The 21,603-nt window shown below is 40.6% G+C and overlaps 2 protein-coding genes across 4 annotated transcripts in view; one reads left to right on the top strand and one right to left on the bottom strand.

Annotated features, from left to right (window-relative positions):
- Positions 1-7,651, top strand: part of LOC147179258 (XK-related protein 7-like) — an 81,014-nt gene extending 73,363 nt beyond the window's left edge. The window contains exon 4 of the mRNA XM_086068147.1: positions 1,281-7,651. Within this exon, the coding sequence (XP_085924273.1) occupies positions 1,281-2,085 (805 nt within the window). The 3' untranslated portion in view covers positions 2,086-7,651. The remainder of the gene's footprint in view (positions 1-1,280) is intronic.
- A 5,350-nt stretch (positions 7,652-13,001) lies between these two features.
- Positions 13,002-21,603, bottom strand: part of vwa5b1 (von Willebrand factor A domain containing 5B1) — a 29,655-nt gene continuing 21,053 nt past the window's right edge. For all 3 annotated transcript variants that reach the window (XM_086069743.1, XM_086069744.1, XM_086069742.1), the window contains 5 exons: positions 20,387-20,512; positions 19,770-19,841; positions 18,738-18,807; positions 18,319-18,442; positions 13,002-15,717 (listed from right to left, as the gene is read on the bottom strand). In XM_086069743.1, coding sequence (XP_085925869.1) covers positions 15,172-15,717; positions 18,319-18,442; positions 18,738-18,807; positions 19,770-19,841; positions 20,387-20,512 — 938 coding nt within the window. In that variant the 3' untranslated portion in view covers positions 13,002-15,171. The remainder of the gene's footprint in view (positions 15,718-18,318; positions 18,443-18,737; positions 18,808-19,769; positions 19,842-20,386; positions 20,513-21,603) is intronic.

Genomic DNA, 21,603 nt, shown 5'->3' on the forward strand with positions numbered 1-21,603 from the left:
CTTTTTTTTTTTATGATTAAACATGTAAGATACTCGCCCCCAGGTCTCATGAGATGGAAAAGTCACATAAAATTATGTGAACCAAACATGTCTAGGCTTTAATTAGAGTGTTGCCTAGTGATGGCAAAATCAAATTTTAAAATATGATTCACTTTTTCTCTCCCATGATATTATTCCTCTATTTTATGGCATCCATTACAATTATATGCCAATTGCTAATTGTGTAATTTATAATAATTAGGTGATGACAGACAGCCAATAGCTACTTTGCTTACTGGTGAGTTTGCAACACTGCTCTAATGTTTATATGTGATATTTTACAATTGGCCACCAGATGTCACTGTGGGGAGACGGCTCGAAAAGATTATTTTTCTGAATCAATTGTTCCAAATGATGTGATCGTTTCAATATTCCTTTTATGCCATCTCTAGTGTTGCCCTCTCTGCCTGATCTAAACCAGTCCGCTCCCAATGACCAGTCAAATCACAGGCTTTGCACTATAACACATCAGATGTACAGTGCACCAATAATATGGGGGAAAAAACAAAAAAAACACGATTTATAAAATGGGAGTCAATGGAGCCAAACATTGGACAAATACGACCTGTGTCTATAAAAAATCTCTCACATATAATAATGACAATAATAATTTAGAAATCATGGATGGTGCCATTTTGATTGAAATTTCAGCTCGCTAAGTGATTTTTTAATATGTTTGTTATATGATATTATTATTAATATAAAAATAGTCAAGAATTGGACACCCAAAAAAATCACACGAAAATCAAAGGAACAAAAAGGCACACGGGGTAGTTGGGTTTATCGAAAAATACCAAATCTTCAAAAGTCCAAAATAACAAGGTTAAAAGTATCTAAACAAACAAACAAACACTTGGACAAGGACAGCTAAAACAACCAGTGAACCAAAAAAGACAGAAAGAAAGCAGGAATCTTAAACTCAAGCAACTGACGAGACAATGGCGAACATCCTGGACAAGACACAAGTGGTTGAAGGAGCTGACTGGTAAACACAAAAGACTGGGTTAATGAGCACAGGTGGACACAATAACTTAACCAGACAGACATGAAAAGATGCAGGGAAAGCATGACAAAACCAAATTTAATGAAATGAGATTGGATTTTCCCTGTCAACAAATAGGTTTCAGCGCATGTCGTCCGCCGACCGCACCGCAAACATTCCCGGACCAAATTTAGGTCACACTAAGTCCATATAAGAGCCAAATACGTTGGGTGGTCTTTTATGTCTCTCTGTCTTTCAGGTGTATCATGACATTCTGGATAATCCAAGGTGAGACCGACTTCTGCATGTCCAAGTGGGAGGAGATCATCTACAACATGGTGGTGGGCATCATCTACATCTTCTGCTGGTTCAACGTCAAGGAGGGGCCCAGCCGCATCCGCATGACGGTCTACTACACGGTCACACTGGCTGAGAACGTGGCCCTGACAGCCGCCTGGTACACATACCGCGGCCCTCACACCTCCGACTCCTATGCCCTGGTGGTGGTGTGCCTGGTGGCCTGCAGCTTCGCCTTGGGGACTTTCTTCATGTTGGTCTATTACTGCTGGCTGCATCCTGACGGGCCGGTCCTGGGCACAAATTGGGGAGGGTGTGTGGATGAGGGGATAGTGAGCGCAAGTGGCGTGGTGGGTGTGATCGATGCCTGTCTCACCCCGTCCCAAGGTTCGCAAACAGACATGGTCATCACCAGTCCGCCGAGGACTCTACCCAGGACTAAAGACACGGGGGACATGGTTCCCGGGGAGCAGGAGAGGGACAGGGAAAGGGATCGGGACAGTTGCCTGCCGGTTTTCCAGGTGCGTCCGTCCCCTTTGTCCTCCCCGGCACTCCTCCACAGGACCTCCTCCTCACAAGAGGGCCCTGTGATCCGGATCGACCTCCCGAGGAAAAGGTATCCGGCCTGGGATGCCCACTTCATTGACCGTCGCCTCCGCAAGACCATCTTACTTCTGGAAACCACGTCAGCATACAGCCCCAGGATACAGTACAGGAGTAGCATGATGGGCAGCAAAGAAGTGCTGGAGTATGAGACCACTGTTTAAGCCGACGGGCTCGTCAACTGAGAAATGCGGTCTGGGGTCAAGGCTCAGCCAAGAGAACAGTTCTCAACCCAGGACTCGCTCTGCCAGGAGACGCTCGGACATAAAACACGGACAGTCACGAAAGACGGGTGTCTTAAACTTGATTGTAAAATGTGAAGCGCAATCTCTGGCCAAGGCACTCTCTCTGCTTGACCAGGTCCAGGTTGAAGCTGATGAGGGAGAAGGAATCGGAATCATCTTCATCTAATTGAAACGCTTGGAGGGGAGAAATTGAATCTCCCGTCGTGGGATGGAGAAGTACAGTATTAGATTTCATCCTTCATGTCAGAATGAGATTAATGAGATGATGCATGAACATGAGCCCCAGACTGTGGAGACCCCTCGCCCTCTACTATGCGCTTTAAAAAAAAAAGAGAGAGAACATTCTAAGACTGTTTAGTTAAAGGGTTACAATGGGACATGGAATTCCTGTGGAGCAAAATCATATACTGGCAAAAACATTGCATCCGAAATTTAAGGGGAAAGTCAACCTTAAACATTTCTTGACAATAATATGCTGTATGTGACCTCACTAGTATAAACATGACATTATTACATTCTTAATATCCATCTCAGGGGGCGGCCATTTTGCCATCGACTGAAGATGACATCACAGTTGCTCAGGGCTCAGACAATGACCAATCACAGCTCACCTGTTTGCTGAAGCTGAGCTGTGATTGGTTGTTACCTGAGCAACTGTGATGTCATTTTTAGTCGACAGCAAGTGGCAAAATGGCCGCTTTCTGATATTGTTAAAAACTGCTGGATTTTGCTGCTGAACTCATACTCCACAAACGCAATATTAACCAGAATACCGTATTTAAACTCGTGGAGCTGCATATATCATATTGTCAAGAACTTTTTGTGTGTGTGTGGGGGGGGGGGGGGTTGACTTCCCCTTTAAAAATGGTGTCCTCAATCAAAAGTACAAAAGTAGCCCCCAAAAATGTGACACCTGGACTTTAGTGTAAAAATGTGAAAAACATAATTATTATTTAAACAAAACAAAAGAAGTCAATTAAAAAATTGGCACTTCATCACCGTAACTTAATGTTGAGAGTACAATTCATCTTGACTTTTGTCTCACCAAGTGAAGACATCATCACAATTTCCATCCAGTCAATTGCATGTCCCTCTTCTGACCTCTGAAAGTATCACACCTGGGTCTATCTTGGTCCAGATGATGGGATTAAGTGTTTACATCACATGACCACGGACTGGTGTGACTCGAGAGCCACTTCTCACTGTTGTACAGTCAAGTAAATACTAATGTCAGATATAAGCTAGTTGAACACGTAGTTACTGTAGGTGACAAGTGACTGGACAGAATCTAAATGTTCATTCAAGTCGACTGTAGAAAGGGAGTCATAGTTCCCTCTTTGTGCTCAAACAGCATTTTTCACTTTTCATTGGGGAAAGTATGTTTGAATTGTCCACGATGGCTGGGATAGTCTCCAGCAGCTCGCTTGTGACCCTAATAAGGACCAGGCGTCATCAAAAATGGATGGAGGGATTGTGAAAGAAAAGAACATTTAGCCAGGCTAACAAATTAGCATGTCAAGCTAGACGGTGTATTTGTTTTTGAAGGGCAGTGTCGTTTACAAAAGGAAACCACATACCAGCCTTTTATTCACTGTTAAAGATACATTCACAAGTAAAAGGAAAGAAAACAAGTATTCATACCCCTCCAACACTTTCACACGTTGCCACCTTATTGACATTGTATATGATCGGCCAACATAAAGAAGCACGTCATTGTGAAGTGGAATGGAAATGACTCACAAAATAAAAATGTGGAAAATGTGCTGTGCATTTGTATTCAGCCCCGCTGCGGAGACATTTGCAGCCCAGGGGTGTATCTATTGTAGGATACAGGGCTGCAGTGGCAACCCCAAAATTTATCTTTTATCTATCCTTATCACCTTTAATTGAAAGGTGTAGTTTCTCAAAAGTATTGAAAATTCAGTACATAATCGCGTGATGGATTGGTATCAGCCCTTGCATCATTGCAAAAGTTTGGACACTCCTGATCTGAACCATTAGCTTAATGTTCAGGGTTGTCACCTTGCTAATAGACAAAACTCCAATCTCAAGTTTTTTTGCTTCCTTCAACAGATTTTCTTCCAGAGTTGCCATGCACATTATCCAGCTTCCCTATTGTTGCTGGAGAAAAGTTTATTTCTTTTTTTTTGAAACACCAAAATTCTTTAAAAAAAATTTAAAAAAAACATTCAATATTTGTTTTCAATCACAAACAAATGAAATGGGGGGGAATCCCCAAGTGAAAAACGAAAAAAAGCGAATATGCCAATCTGTGGGTGCCAAACTGTGAGTATGTAGGGGTCAACTGTACTGTATATTTCTGTTCCACTTCACAATTATGTGTCAGATCAAATCAAGTCTGTGATTGTAATTATTGTCACAAAATGCGAACAAGTTCAAGGAGAATTAATATTTTTTCAAGCCAATGCAATTTCAAGGCAGCTCTCCGAGGCTAGAGATTCACCTCCAATGCAGTACCATAAAAGTCTTAGTCTGCCATTAAATTTGTTGTTGTTATTTGTAGAGCTCAACCCTCCATCATAGATCAACTATTAAAAATTTGGAGGGGAAAAAAATAGTGTGGCATCATATAATATTTGTGTTAGTTGGCACATATCTTGATTAGTTAGCAGACTACTTCCTGGTTCACGGAAGATGTTTCTGTTGATAATTCTGATGATTGAACAGCTCCACTGACACCATAGAGAGTCAGCAGATAAAAACAAAGCTGGTGTGAAACAACATTAAAACAGGAAAGCTAGTGTTGGACTAACAGCTTTGTACAGTATTGTATGTACAGTAGGTGTACGTGAGATACTTTTCATTGACATAAATGTGAGATGAGGAGTGTTATTTTCATGAGTTCTGAAAAGGCTTTTCTCAGAGAAGAGACTATTTGCATAAGGATAATTTCAGCCTGATCAGGATGATACAATTTTGACACCATCTAGCACTTCAAACATGACTTTGTAAAGATAAACTCACTCATGTTGCAATACAGATATTGTCACAGGTTTTTGTATTGTGTTGCCAAAACTCCTCAAAAAGTACTTTACTTTACATTTAAAACAAATAGCTGGAATACAACATGCTCGTATGTTAAGATGCTCCAGCATCATGAATAGCATTGCTTTAGTACACTTTTTAGTTCTCAACTTATTGCTGTTGGTCACGATGTGCTCATCATGCATCCATGTTGAATTGAGAAGTGCCAGAAGGACTAAGAGGGCTGTGTTTTTTCATTGTAATGTGTTTCTGATACAGTGCATTGAGGAAGTATTCAGACCACCCTCCATTCTCTATTTTGTAGCAGCCTCATTTAAACTGGAATATACAATCACTTCCAGGATGCTTTGTTTATATTCCACGTTGTCTTTAGCATTAGCATTAGCATGTCCACAGATGGTGGGAAGCTATTTTCGACAGTCACCAACGATTTGAAAGCACAATGTTCTGACACCCACGGGACGAAAGTGAAGCCGCAAAAAACTGTATTTGTCAGGCAGCACGGCGTGCTAATATTTAGCATCACTCACAATTCCCCTCACCAAGAAGAAGTTTATTTAAGTATGATTGAAGTATACTCAAAATTAGGAGAGTGTACTGAGTATACTCCACCGAATAAATGTTAAGTGTACTTATAAGTATACTAAAAGTTTACATACTGTGGTGCGCAAGTCTAGTCCTCGAGAGCCCCTATCCAGCCTGTTTTCCATGTTTCCCTCCTGCAGTGCAGCTGAATCTAATGATCAGCTAATCAGCAAGTGTTGCAGAACCTGCTAACGATCCTGATCATGAATCAGGTGTGTTAGTGGAGAGAAACATGGAAAACAGGCTGTTTTTTGCTGTAAACATAATTGGACATAAGTGTACCACAAAGTATACTTAATAGTGTACTTAAATATACTATAAAGTATACTTGAAAGTGTACTTATTAATATACTTAGGTATACCTTTAAGTGTACTCAAATGTTCCAGTTTAGTCCCATGGAGTTGACTTAAAGTTTACTTTTAGTACAAGAATAAGTACACTCGAAAAATAAACTTAGTTATACTTAAGTATACTCTATATTATGTACTTGAAGTATACTACTTTTTGGTAAGGGTCTGCCATTTGAAACTCAGCTCTGGCCTTCCTGTGCGGAGTTTTATGTTCTCTCCGTGCTTGCGTACGCACCTACGTTGCAAAAATATGCATGTGAGGTTCATACATGACTGAATTGTTCATATTGTTGCTGTGAATGTGAGCGGGATGTACTCAGTGATTGACTTTGAACCGATTTTAATTAGGACAGGACCGACAATACAGAAAATGGATGAACATTTTATTGTGTCAAATATTTCTTATCCTACTAAAATGTGATTACAATTAACCAATTATAAAGCTTCTAATTTGATTATTTTTACTGAAGTGCCATCATGAATTGTTATTTAAATGAAGTCATTTGAATGATTTTAAATAGTTCAGGGTGGGAAAATGAAGAGGGTGTGAATATTCTGAATGCATTGTATCCTGGCATTGAGCAAATCACCAGAAGCAGTATATATCTTTTTTTTCTAAAAAAAAAAAATAATAATAAAAGATAGATAGTGGTGATCCTCGGTGACCAGAACGTCTTCGGATGAACATGGAATGTTACATTTTAGAGTTTGAGATAAAAAAGAAAAAAAAGACCACACGAAAAGAGATTTTATTTTGACCCATCCCCCACAGACTCAAAAGTCTCGTTTTATTTTCTGCTGCTGGCTGAACTCACTCCAGCACTCCTCGTGTGTCTCCTTGCTTCTGAGAATGTACATAATGACAGCACAACGAGGTCACGTGTCAAGAGGATGAGCTCGTCTCCCGCAAGAGATGAGTGCAAAGATCAAATCAGTGTTGTCATGGTAACGCAACTCGTCGATTTTGATGGCGACATTAATGGTGCTGCAAATGACTACTACTCGTCCAGTCCCCTCCCCTGTCCCCCTCCCCTATCATGTCAGACATGATAAGCTAATGTACAGAAGTTGTTCGTTTGTTGAGGGCGGGGTTTCGCTCTCTTAAGAACCTTTTTTGTTTGTTTTTTTTGCTCTGGTGGTTATTTATTAACTTGAGATATAAAAAAAATAATCAATCATAATCTGTTAATTGATGCAAGTATTTATGTTTATTTTTGTATTTGTTTTATATCTATTTCCTATTGTTTAATCACTCGGTGGCCATATCTTTGGTACGACTCTTACATTAAGATGTAAAAAGTAGATTTTTTTACTCATGGCGTCTATATGTATATACTGTAACAGACTAGGATGTGCGTGTGTGCGTGTGTGTTGTATGTACAGTGTGTTTGAAGGCGGTTGATCACGCCGCATCATAATCTTCAGAGTGAAACTTTCTTGACGGTGTTCTCAATAAATTTTCAAAAGAAAAAAATAACTGAACAAGCTGTGCTGATAAATGTAGATGGGGAACAATTACTGTAGTAAACATGGCTGAGCAGCAGGCAATGTCTCCGTGTCTTATTTAAATGATATTAAGTGTATTTTCGAGTGTGTTTCTGTGCCCAGCCAAGTGTGGCGCAAACTTTTCTTTCTTTCTTTTGGAATGTTTGTAGACAGGCGCAGTTAGAAAGCTGTGTTTGGGCCATTGTGGGAGTGAACACAGATGATTTCTTTCCACGCCGTTGAAAGCAGCTCTACTCATTTCTTTTCAATTCAGCGCAGGAGGGGCGCACGTTGGAGTCCATGCAGAAGATGCAAGCATGCGAAATACGTTTATCAGGAACTGAAAGCTGACCTCCACACATGATGTCAAGTTGAAGAGAGATTGTGACCGCGTTCGTTTGTGCCCCTGGCAAACCCCCCCACCCTATCCCCGCATCCAGAGAGGTGTTTAAAACAAATATATAATACAGATTATTAGAATAATAATAATGAATTTATTTCTGCAAGGATTCAGAAGGTTCTATGCATGCTGTTGTCATATATAGATCATGTCCACCAAACACATCAGCAAAGCGAAGAATCTGTTTGCCTGCGCCTTGATTGAATTCACCTAAATCCTGTTACGCCACAACTTAGATCTGCTCTTAGCTAGTCTAAAGTCTAGTTTACTTTCTGTGTGCAAGTTGTCAGGTGCATTGAGGGCGTGCAATTGAAAATGGCTTCGGCCCACCAGAATGCCCAGTAGCGTCTGACACATTCCCACACACGGTCAACGTAAATGGAGACATTTACGCGGCACCATACCAGGAACGCTACTCTTATTTTTTCGCCATTACTTATGTGGGTAGACCCTGGTTGCTAAAATGTGAGGAAATCAAATCGAATCATTGAACTTTCAAATAAATTGAAATACGCATCGAATAGTCTTTTATTGGAGAGATTTATCTTTGAGATTTATAGTCCTGACAAGTTCAATCACATGCACAGTATGAAAAATGACAAACTCATTGCATCATTCCCTCTCGAAATGAGCTGTACCATGTTTAATCGTAATACCACTGCATGGAATGGAATCCAATTGCAATTGCTTTGAATTGTATTGCATCTCATGTCAGGAGATGCTTATACGCACCCCTCGTCAGCACACTGATTTTCATTTCCGAAAAATGATTGTAGGGAAATGGGCTAGTGTGTGAGTCACACAATGCAAATGTCCAGCAAGTCACCAACAACTGTGACTCTTATGCTCAAAACCACGTCTGTCACAGTACCAAGACTGATCAGTGAGAGACAGCATGATGCCAGAGGTCATTTTCTCTCAGTCTGTGTCCTCAGATTGGTTTGTCTCATTTGGATTCCTTCTTCCTATTCAGCACTTTCACATCTTTTAAGTTTTCCATTCGAGCCTATTTGCTCTCATTGAGGTTTTCTTTTGTTTGCTGTGTTTCTCATTGGCTCTCAGTTCCCCTTTCCGTGCAGTAATTCTGTGTGTTTGTATGGATTTTTAATGTTTAACGTTATCTTGGACGACCAGATGTCCGGCTTTCACACAACACATCTACTTTTTGAGCTCTAAGAATAACATCCGACGAGGATTTAATCAATCATCTGGTATTTCATGACCTCTACCAGCATGTTTTGGTAACACAAGTCAAACTATGGGGTGAATAACAAACGCATTAGAGGTTCCATCACTCTAGTGCAGGGGTGGGCAAACTCGGTCCTCGAGGGCCGGAGTTGTGCAGGTTTTGGAGGTTCCCCTCTTCCAACACAAGCTGAGTCCAATCAACAGGATCGTTATCAGGCTTACGCAGAGCTTGCTGATGAGCTCATCATATATCAGCTGTGTTGGAGAAAGGAAACATCCAAAACCTGCAGGACTGAAAAACAAAAAGACGACATCTGTGTAAAGTAAACCCCTATGGTGATTAATTACAGTAATTGAATACAGATCTAGCTCGCATCATTACTTCATTTCTTTTCCTACGTTACTTCCAGCACGGTTCCCAGCTTGGCCCCCGGTACCGCCCGACAAAAGCTTGGATCGAGGGCTGACTTCATACAACAAGCGTATGAACATGCATGCGGTTCCTCTCGTACTGAGCAGGATTGTTATTGCAGCAACACATCATCAGGAAAGAATGGTACACTTAACCTGTCTCACGATGGTCTAAATGAATAAAATCGTGCCAAATAAAGCAACCAGGTTCTTCCCCAGCTCCAAATGAGCACATCGACACCTGGTTTGTGCCTGTAGGCCCAACAATTGATTTTTGATCATTTTTTCATTCTTGTTGTAGGAGACCCCAGATTAAATACCGTATTCATTCAGTGGTGATTTTCACACAAAAAAATTGTCAACACTAAAACAAGCTGGATATCTATGGAAAGGCCGAAATCTCATCTTAATTTTGATTCTTGTTTCCTCATCGGTCCAGGCAATCGTGAAATATCAGCCTCCAAATGCTGCAGTTTTAGAGAATCAAAAACACTTTTTGACAGCTGAATTTGACCGCACTAAAACGGTCACTGCTCGACCCCATGATGTCATATTTGGCTCAGAATTGAATCTTAATTTCGATACATCTAACAATGATATTACTTCCGCCAATCCAGATTCGGCAGTTTCCGAATACTGAATAATATCAGCAGCGCAAAGGCTTGTGAAAACAGCACATTTTGACCACACTAAAATGGCGCCTGCCCTGAAAGGTATATTTGCAATTTGCCTTTATTTACGTAGTTGTGTTTACGACTGCAACTATGCATAACCATTTGTTTTCCCTTGTCCATCTACAGTGGAAAGAAATGCATGAATGGCCCTAAAGGCATCGCCGAGTGTCAAAAGATATCGAGGGTGGCGAGGACTGACTTTCTCGCTACTTTCGGGAAGGTAATGGATGGCATCCAAGTGTCCGAAAAGGAAAGGACGATTTATCGCTATTTTTGTGAAGCGCTCTTGGTGCTAAAACACTTTCAACGGCCAGGAGTTGTGGAAGGCATGACTGGTAAGTGCACCTATTTGAAAAGCTTGAAGAAATTTCAAGAGCTTCACTCACACACAGCTTCCACATCATCCAAAGGTCAATGCTTCCACCCTGTGGCCAAACTAGCTAGCTGCAACAACAAACCTCTGATTATGAAATCTAACATCTTTCACTTGGCATTTAACATTCTGAAAATCAGGGGGCACGATGACAGATCACATGATGAATCAAGAAGTTTTGCACGCCAGTAAAGACATCTTTTACACAATGATCTTTTGCCATATGACATAATATAGCCTAGTTTTTCCTCACCTTCACACAATATCCCACCATGACATGAAAACATTGTTTTTTGCAAATGTATTGGAAATTAGGAATTGGCAAATACCGATGCCCGGCCTTATATCAAGGTATGTGTACTTGCAATGGCCGACGATACCGGTATTGGCTAGCCTCTTGTGGACACTTTACAATCAGGAACTGTCATTAATTTCATGCAATTTTAAGGAAAAAATGCAATAGGATATATCGGTATTTCTTGAAATTATCTGTCAATGTTTTTTGGGTAAATTTTATGTATCAAAAGTAGCCTACTTGTGGTATTGGTACTTGGTATTGGTGATGACACACCATTGAGTACTCGTACTGGTATTGGTCTGAAAAAGGTGTTATCCAACATTCCTACAGAAATCTGTATATAAATTGAATTTAATGGTTTTGGATTTTTTGTTATAGTTGGATTGTATTTTATATTTTTACTTTTGTGATTTAGATTCAATTAGTTTTAATTTGTTTTTACAGCAAGTTTGATCGTTTAAAAAAAAATCTAAAATGCTTAAGTTTAAATTTATTTTGTATTAGTTTTAGTATAAATTTGATTTTTTTTTTTATCTATTTACCGACTGCAAGAAAAAAGTTACTAAATATTGTGTAAGAAAGTAAAGAAAACTACAATTGTCAACTATTTCATCTTCCTTCTTATGTATGGATGTACAGTAATACTAAAATAAATACATTTAAAATGAACCCCAAAAGCTCATGTATGATATTAATTGACAATAATAATAATCAATGTTGCAATAAGCCTGCAACATAAGAAAATGTAGAAAAAGTGAAGCTTTGTAATTACTTTACGGATGCTCTGTTTGTCAGCTTAGTTTTTATTTAGTCCTCCAGTTAATCTCCACTAAAGGGGAGTCAACCCAAACTTTCTTTGCAATAATATGCACCCCTACTATAGTGTAAACACAGCATTTTCATTCATAGTGCGTTTGTGGAACATGAACTTAGCAGCACAAACCACCGGCCATTTTGCCACTTGTTGTCGACTGAAAATACAGTGGAACCTCGGAGTTTGAACGTCTCGGAACTTCTACAAATTGGACTTCAACCAAAACATCTGAGTAAAAAATGCCTCGGAGTTTGAACTCATTTTCGGAGTTTGAACACCAAAGCAAAGCAAGCTAAGCCGAACGTACCTTGAAAACGGGTAAAGCCGAGCGAAGCCGAATACTCACGTTGCAGTAGTTGAGACGACGCACTGCTCATTTCCTGTCAGATCGTGAAGACTCCCGGAGGTGCTCCATACTCGCGAGTGCATTTTGATTTTTCCACGACAATTTTCTCCGCCATGGACCCAAAGAAAGACAAAAGTGCCAGCGGCAGCAAAGAAAAACATACAGTGCTACGAACCACAGTGGAATTAGGAAGGAGATTATCGCGCAGTTGTAAAGTAGTCTAACAATATACCCAATGTAAAATACACAAACTCAGCACTGAACTAAAGCAAGCATTAACATAGCATTTATCATCCACTGATGCCATCACACCACAACAAAAAAGGTCAAGTATTTGTTATTGTTTAAATACTGCACTGTACTGTAAATGTAAAAAATATAAACAGAAATTTAAATTGGAATTTTCTGTTTTTGGAGCTTGGAAACTGATTATTTGTATCTACATTATTTCCTATGGGGAAAAAATGTTTTGGAGGTTGAACAATTCAGACTTTGAACACTTCGCAGGAACGAATTATGTTCAAACTCCGAGGTACCACTGTAGTTGCTCAGGGCTCAGGATATGACTAATCATGTTTCACCCGTTTTCTGTGTTTGACCATGTCAAGTTTGCAAGCTGAGCCACGATTGGTTGTTACCTGAGCAACTGTGATGTCATTTTCAGTCGACAGCAAGCAACAAAATGGCCGCCCTCTGAGATGGATAGGAATGTGTGGATTTTGCTGACTAATTCCTATTCCACAAACGCAAAATTAATCAGAATACAGTGCTGAGCCTCTAGAACATATCGTAAAGGAAATATTTAGGTTGAGTTACATTTTAAGTATGTTTACGTTTTGACTGAAGTAAACCGGAGTAAAATGGACTAATTGTTCACCAGACCAAGCCAATAAAAACCAGCACATACAGTATGTACAAATATTTATTGTTCGATTTTCTTACATGCACCTGTAGAGCCAGTCTTAGCTCAGGACAATGTCAACATTCATTTTCAAAGGCACACATAGCAAGTTCACTTCAAAATATAACTTGTCACCATAACAGCAGCGCACGTTACTGCAACTACACCACATATTAAATTGTACTTCATGACACTGTACTAACGCCGTACAATAAAACACTTTTCATTTTACCATCACCGGGGTGACACAAATTAGCCGCCCATGCTCATGCAAAGGAAGTGATGCAATCAGCCAAAGACAAGGTGAATGGATACCTGAGTAAAGCAGCACTGTGACGCAGAAAGAACAAAATGGATGAAGAGATGCCCCTGAAAAACCCAGAGCAATCAAAAATGTGAAGAAAGAAAGAAAAAAACTTTCATATTTGCAATATAGGCACTTGTGATAAAACTGGGCATTCCTAAATAGTAAATGCTGCAGATATGTTTAACTCCTATTCAGTTTCTCTGCAACATACTCGATTAAAAGTGCTATTTGGGCCACTAGCAAAGTAAAATTTGAACTACAATCTAATGAATTAAAAATGTGTGGCAGTTTTTATCTGTAGAAGACATTTTAAATTCATCAACAATTAATTTTTCCATTTTCACATCTTTGTCAGAAATATTCTGAAAAGTGACAAAATGCTGTATTACCATTTACACCATCGTCAAGTCATTTTCTGGTTGCATTTAGAATGAGGTTTTGCAATTAATATAATTATTATGAAAATTCTTGTGCAAACATCAAGAGCAATACGCTTTAGGTCATTCATGTTTAGCTTGGTCATTCAGTCAGTCGTTTGGTTCATTTGTTCTATAGTTAGCTCGTTTGTTCAATCCTGGGATTTGGGGGAAAAAAAAAAGATTAAGGCTCATTTCATGATGCCCACATGGACGAGGTCCAGGATTGCTACAGAATGCCATTCTGGTTGCAATACTAGAATACAGATTAAAATAGTACATTTACTCTCTCTTTAACACTGTTGATGCCATTTGTTTATCTTGTGAGTAAAAACGGCTGCAGTGAGTCGGCTTTTTTTGCTACATGAGTAATTGTTGACATCTACAATAGCTCATACTTAACACTGATTTCTGCTTAATGATGAAGAAGCCATGTCAGTTTGTTGACATGATGTGAACTGACTTTTGGAACTGGAATTTTAAGCTAAACGTAAGCATGACTAAAATTGTACAAATTGAGATGACGCAAATGGAAAATGATCCATACGGTAAAGAAACAGATTATTCTGAAAAGGTAAAAAAATAAAAAACTGGACAATAAGACTTTAAAAAATTATAATAATCTGAAAACAGATTGCATTTGTGCAGCACTTTAGATCCTGAATACGTAAACACCTCAAACATGGGATGAGAACATGCACAAGTGTCTTAAGTAGCTAACAGGCAAGATAACGTCAAGATAACGATAACGTCAAGATAACGTCAAGCACAGCGCTGTTGTGTTTACACGTGTCCATCCAAGCGCATATTGACGACGACACTGTACAGGTGAGTTGCATTACTTCCGTACAACAAAAGACACTTTTAGAGAACAAGCAGGTGGTGCTCATGCATGTTGTTGTTTCTTTTCAAAGGGATGTCGCCAACTACTGGTATGGCATGCATATTACAGTGTGTGAAGCCATCCATCCATCCAAACATTTTTTACAGCCCAGCTGACTCCGGTCAAAAGGCGGACAACACCCTGGACACAGGGCCCCTATAGACACAGACAACCATTCAGACTTGTTGAAACTTGGGGGAAAAAAATACATGTAGTGTAAATGTACACAAGTATGCATGTCATTTGCAGCAGAGGTGTACAACACACTAATGAATTGTACATGGCTAAATATTTTTGGTTGGTCTGTGGCATAACAGATCGACAAGAGGTTGAGTAGGGTACCAAAAGAAGGCAAAGTACTACTGATAGTAGTCGTTATAGCCGGCAAGCAATTGAATTAAACGTCTCAGTGGTGCTATACTGTGCATGTAAACGTACTGACTGATATGTTTGAAAGGTACACACACACACACACACACACACACAAATACATACATACATACAAAAGAGCATGCATATTGCTCACAACACTGGCAGACTCCAGAGAGACAAGCAGGTGCAGTAGCGTCACACACTGTTGGGGTTATAACAGAGCATGTTCAGCTGCAGGTTGTCATCCCAGTGTCTGAGGATGATGAAGAGCTGGTTGGCCGCCGCCTTGACCGACTCCACGTCTCGGCCTTCCGGGATGTCCTGACGGCTCAGCCACATGCTGGCCTTGGCGGCCACCAGCTCCCACTCGATGAAGTAGCTAGCGGAGCTGTGCTCCAGCCAGGCCAGGGCGACCGCCGTCGCCCACACCAAACTCTCCGGGTCCAGCATGCTCCTTTGGGCGCCACCGGGAGAGGTGGTCTCCGGAGCGCCCGGTCCGCTGTCGGTCTGGCATCTGGCGGATGAGAGAGGAACTTTCGGACATGTTTGTGGGTCACATGATGATCCTGAATCATGTTCGGTGCTCTCTGCGCGCCGGCCGCTGGAGTGGGACGGGTGTCCAAGGCTGGTGCGGTGGCTGGTGAAGGGGGACGTCCATTTGAGCTTGTCCATGGGCACGTTGATGGTGTCACACAAGGTGGGGTCAAGCGGGAAAGCGCCACACGCCAGCTGCAGCAAAACCTGTGGAATCGTAAATAGGATTTTGTTATTACAGTGACACCCCGTTTAACATTCCTGACCCACCCAAAACACTGTCGAGATAAGATGAACTTTGAAAAACATAGAGTGAGTAGGTTTTCAAAATTATAAAGCGAGACACTGCAATTTTGCTGAAAATCTAATTTTGTATACAATGAATTCTCACCAGGAAGTATTTATAACAAATTTAATGGCTAGTCAATCCGGTGACTGGTGATTGTCTTATTACTGTAACCCTAAGATGTTGTTGTTTCTGGAGGCTGGGTAAATGGCGGTCTACAAATTGTTTCGAGTTTCTGATGTTTTCTGGCGTCTTCCCTGCTTAATTAAGCAGACACTGCATTTCAGGATTCAAGCTCGTCTCTCTTTTCATTGAACTCACTCCTCGAATGAGGCTCGCTCGGTTACACCTCTCTCTCTTTGTTGCGCTCATGACATGCGCAATACAAAAACACTTCAGCATGTAGCCTAAGCTAAAATACAAAACCAAAAGTAATAATTCACGAAACAAATATAATTAAATTGCAATTAAATGAAAATACACATTGGCAAACAACGCGTCACATTATTTTAGCTAATGCTAACTGTTATCTTGGTTGGCAGTTCAAAAGCACTAAAGAAGTCCAAGAACTCACCATTATGTAACCTTTTTTGCTCAAGTCCTGTGCTGCTGCTAACTTTTGGTTTTAGGCTGGGCGGGGCGCTTTCCGAAGGCCACCCGCTCACATCACACCTGCACCTCGTCAGAAATCATCACCAGTTAAAAGCCAGTCTGACCTTCATGCAAATGCCAGATGTTTCTTGTTGCAACCATTGGTATTTTGGCTACCTTGCCTGCGCATAACAAAGTTTTTTGGGGTTTTTTTGTGATCTTGTCCTTGTTAAGAGTTTTGTGTTCTTTTACCTTGCACCAGTGCCTCCGGAACATTCGTTCCCGAGCCCCTCACCGCCTGCCTTGGACCCCTCCCAGACTCAACCCTCATCAGCATCAAACCCACACCATCAGTCGTCACAGAATCACTACGTATAAATAAATGTGTGGTTGACACGCACATGGCCCAAACAATAGGCTTGGGGAAAAAAGAGAGAGTGACACTGGGATGGGATCTGCGTAAAAGTGAGACAAAACAATGGCAGTGGCAAAATCCGCCGGGAATCAGGACACAAGGCTCATAACCGGGACTGTATGGTCACCGTAGATATACAGAAATCATAAATTAAAAAAAAATTATGTTTTCCCCGTCACACACTTAATTACTATTAAACTTATTAAAACACCCTCTTTTTGTCACTCACTTCCAAGAAATAGGAGACTATTATAGCTTACATTACTTTGAGGAAACAAAAATAATCTTGCTCACACAGTTTTCCAAAAGCATGCTTGCTTCAAGCTGTTCATCGCTCCCAGTAAAGCTAACAAAAATCAATTCAATGAATTCAACCAAACCATATAATAACCAAAGTCAGCTAGCTTAATGCTAACATATAATGCAAAACAATACATGGGCTAATGTAAATTAGCATTGACATTAACTGCTACAACTACGAACCTTCAAACGATTGCTACTTTTACATACAAGGAGCAGAAACAAACAAATGAAGCATACAACATTACTCACAGGCATATTCTCTCTGTTCTGTGGGAATGAATATTACTCAAGTTTAGTAGGGCATCTTCCCTCCCGCTTTTCTTTTAATATATAGTTCTACCTGAAACTCATTGCAAGCTTATTTAAATATACAAAAAATGGCAAGCACAAGATGTATGTATGAAAAATACTGTATGTATTGTCTTGTCTAGGTGCCTTTAAAAGGCGAGGCTTTGGGAATGGTGTGTGATGCCAAGTCTGCATGTGAGTGTCTGCGTGAGACATCAGCTCTTGTGTGAGTGTCTATTTCCGTACTCAGTGTAAGTCTAGCACCGCAAGGGTGGAGTTTTCTTTATTTTTTTGTTGTTGGTATTTTCATAGATGTACGCAGTAAGAACCTTGAGTTTGCGTTGTGGGAGGGACTTTATTCAAAGCTAATAGAATGGCTCCACCCCCGATTGTATGTGTCATAATGTGTGACTATTGATTCTGTGTGATTATGTTTTTATTAGTACCAGAATGACCTAATAGTATTTGTCCTCATTAGGGTGACAAACGAGCTGGAGCCTGATACCAGATAACTTTGGGTGAGAGCCGTGGTACACCTTGGAGTGCTCACCAATTATCAGGCCCATATGGCCCAAAAAAAAAAAGAGCATTCACAGTTCTGACTGACCGAACCTGATCTTATAGAGCCTCTGATAAACTAATCTTGATGTTTTGGGGGTGTGGAGGGAAGGTACAAACTAAGTACATCTCAACTGTGAGACAGATATGAGAGTCACAAATAGCATTGTGCTGCCTTAAACATAATTCTAGCCTTGAACAGGTCAGTGCTTACTCCTTGCACTTGTTTGAGAATGTATCTAAATGTACCGAAATTGGATTAAAAAAGTTGACAGGAGGTTTAACCCAGCATAAGTCCACCCAGTCAAGGGCTTGCTTCTTTCTGGCTCTCATAATCTCCTTGATGTTGCAGAGATCAGGTACCCACCAGAGGAATGTAGTCCTTGTTCTCGTTGTCGCTCTCTCCAATAGAATCACCCGACTTGCTGTGGGATCGGGTCATGAATCCTTTGGCAGCCTTTGTCAGGAGACGCGTCCTGCTGAGCGCCAACCTGGCCAATGAGACGCAGGCCACAAGTCATGTCAGTATCGTCTAGACTAGTCTAGACACACATTCAAGAAAACTAACGGAATCCCACATGAGCAAGCGTTATGGCGAAACAATTAGGAAAAAAAAGGGAGAAACTTGGAACAAAACAGAGGCTCTGTGAAGGGAGAGCGAGAGAGAGGGCAGAGAATTGGAATTGGGGGAAAGCATACGCAAACAAGGCATATGACATGGCATCGACTGCACACAGCGGCAATACAACAACACTTCATGCACCCACTCACTCTCCAACCACCCACCTGGCAGAAAAAAGGCTCTCCACAGACTTCTGAGACTGGTCCGATGTCACTGATGGACTCCTTTGAGTCCCTAGAAGATGAAAAGGGGAAGAGAAGAAAAAAATAAATCACACTATGGACAATTTTCACACGCATAGCTTGTTTTTTCCTGAAAAGTATTTGTATGTTTGCTCCCCGGGATATCCATCAATACACACATACGTGAAAACCGATACAAATAAAGAAAGCTAAAGTCACCCGCAGTTCAACTCTTAAACGGACACTTGAATGAGCACTTGGGCACTTTTATGAAAGATCTCTATGTAAAAATGATGTCAATACTAAAATTCACCCCCCTAAAAAACTCATTAACACGTTTTTAAATGACTACATTTCACAAATTTTTCCCCACCCCCTTTTCGGGCGTGTACTGCTTTGCTTGTTTCCGCATCTCATCCTGTCAACGTCACAGGGGGAAGCAATTATCGTAATATTGTTTCCTCATGCTCTGTTGTCATCTCGTGTCCTTTAAACTGTACTAATGGCCCCCAAAATTCATATGCACATTTTTATTCTTGTCCCCTTCAACCGGTGAAAACATCGATCGGCACAATATTTGGGACTTTACTGAGATAATGTGAGCTCCTGTGAGGAAGAAAAAAAAAACAGTAAAAGAAAAAACCATAAAAGGTCAAACACTAAACTAAAATAAAATAAAAATATGTATCTCAATTTCAATTAGACTTTCAGGTGAAATAGACACTTGGCAGAGGGTACATTTTTGTAGCTAGCTGGTACTAGAAAAATTGTAAAATGAAACTTTAGGGACATCTTCAGACCAGAATACAGCAGATGCTCTTCTCCCAAATACTGCTGAGACTAATGGTTGTCTCAGGAAGCAGGCGCATTCACCATAACAAATATGCGAGTGTATCATTCCTCTTCTTAGTTGTTGGGAAGTTTCCAAATACTTTGTAATGCAACCCTTCTTGGAACAACAACAACAATACTGACAAGTTTTCAACCTGAATAAAGTTGAGTTTCTGTGTGTACCTTCTGTGAAGCTACATTTCTCCCAGCTGGATGAGGTTGGAGTGCTGCAGGGAGATATGCCGTCTTCGACACCTGACACAAGAAACCCCCCAAAATTGGACATGGATTTGTGTTGAGTTTTTGGTTTGGCCTTTATCATCAGCAATTGTTTTTATGATACTGAATACATATCGCTGGTGTCGGGTAGAAAACATTGTACCTAATTTTCGTCATATTTCAGGAGACCCCAAAAACGCATTATCAAAGAGAGCAAGCCATTTTCAACACTTTAGATTAGCCAATAATTTGTAAAAATTACACCCACGCGTGTGGACTGACAAAAAGTATACATTTTTTAATCAAATAAGAAATTTGCCAAAATGTGATTTAGCAGGTTTTGGCCTGACGCCAGCAATATGTCGCATAAAAACAACGGCCTAAGTATTTATTTTTTAATTTGTCAAAATACACACACAAAAACTGATCCAGATACTAGTTATATGAATTAATAATTTCATTTTAGGGGTAGAGCTGAATGATCTGTTTAACTAAGGATGTAGTCAATTTTAGCAGACACCCTGAGCAGATATATGTAATCAAAGACGCCTTATGACTACTTGAGATTAAAAGCAGCATACTGTTAGACAACCCGTCTTCAGCTTCTTCCGACACACCGCCAGATTGAGAGCGGCCCAGTCCAATGGAGTAAGCTTGGCTCTTCCTGCTTCCTGAACTGGAGCGTGAGCTTCTTTTCAAACCATCAGCTGAAAGAAAGAAAGAGACCAGTTGCAGCTCGTCAATAGAAAGCGCTAGGCCGCCGCCTTCCCAATCCGCCGAGTCACATTGAAAGGGACAAAACTTAAATGATAAAAATAAAAGTGGTGAATTCCACCGCTCACATGCCAATACGTTTTGACGACGTTACTGTTAAAGCCAAAGCCATTTTCTGTCCGGCTATAGTTGATCTGAGTGGCTCCTGTCTTTGATGGGAAATTGTGCCATCCAATATGGCCGCTACATAGACATGGCAGACATATAGAATGGGACTGAGGCGGGTTTCTACGGTTTATCTACTTTTGTCTTTACATTCAACTCAGTGAAGTCACTTCAACATTCCGGGCTGCATCGATAAGAACTGGTATGGTGGATTTATGGACTTAAAGAAAGAGAACGCGTGAAAAGTGTGATGTCAGTCACATGATGATGTTTTGACATGATACAAAGCAAATGCAGTAGTTGCATTTTTTCCACAATTTAAAACACTACAGTTCTTGTGTCATACAAGTGAGCCGACAAGTGGGCTGGATTTTGCCAGGTGAGTGTCTACATGCTCTCCATTTGGCATTTGGCCATCTCCTCTTTCACATGGCAAGCAGAAAATGTTCATTGTGGCCGACTGCTTGTTTCTTCTAGAGTATGTGAAAAAAGCAACCATAATACTAACACAAAAGACAATCACTTCACTTTGTGTGTATGTGGCGAAAGGACACATCTCCAAACACAAATTCACTACGTCTCCAAGTCAACAACTTAGCCACACGTCGACCAGGCGCTGCTTTTTAGAAACCATCAAATTAGCTAATGCTAATCTGTGATAAAACTGCAGCTCCACTTTTCTTTCGACTTTGACATGATAGTGCTTCAGCCATTATTTTAAAGTGACTCTTTGAACTTTGTCCAACGTAGCTCCCAAATCATCTGTGTGGTGGTGGTTACTTACTGTATTCATTAGCCCCACTGTTACATAACCCAGCGGAAGAGCAGAATAGCTCGCTCACAGACACATTTTCACAGGTAGGAAGGAAGAAAAGGAGGCACTTGTAAAGCACTTGGCACCGTACGATTGAAAACTGAC

Source organism: Leptonotus elevatus, chromosome 2, assembly GCF_054856555.1.
Source record: "Leptonotus elevatus isolate MCC_2025b chromosome 2, RoL_Lele_1.0, whole genome shotgun sequence".
Classification (NCBI taxonomy): Eukaryota; Metazoa; Chordata; class Actinopteri; order Syngnathiformes; family Syngnathidae; genus Leptonotus; species Leptonotus elevatus.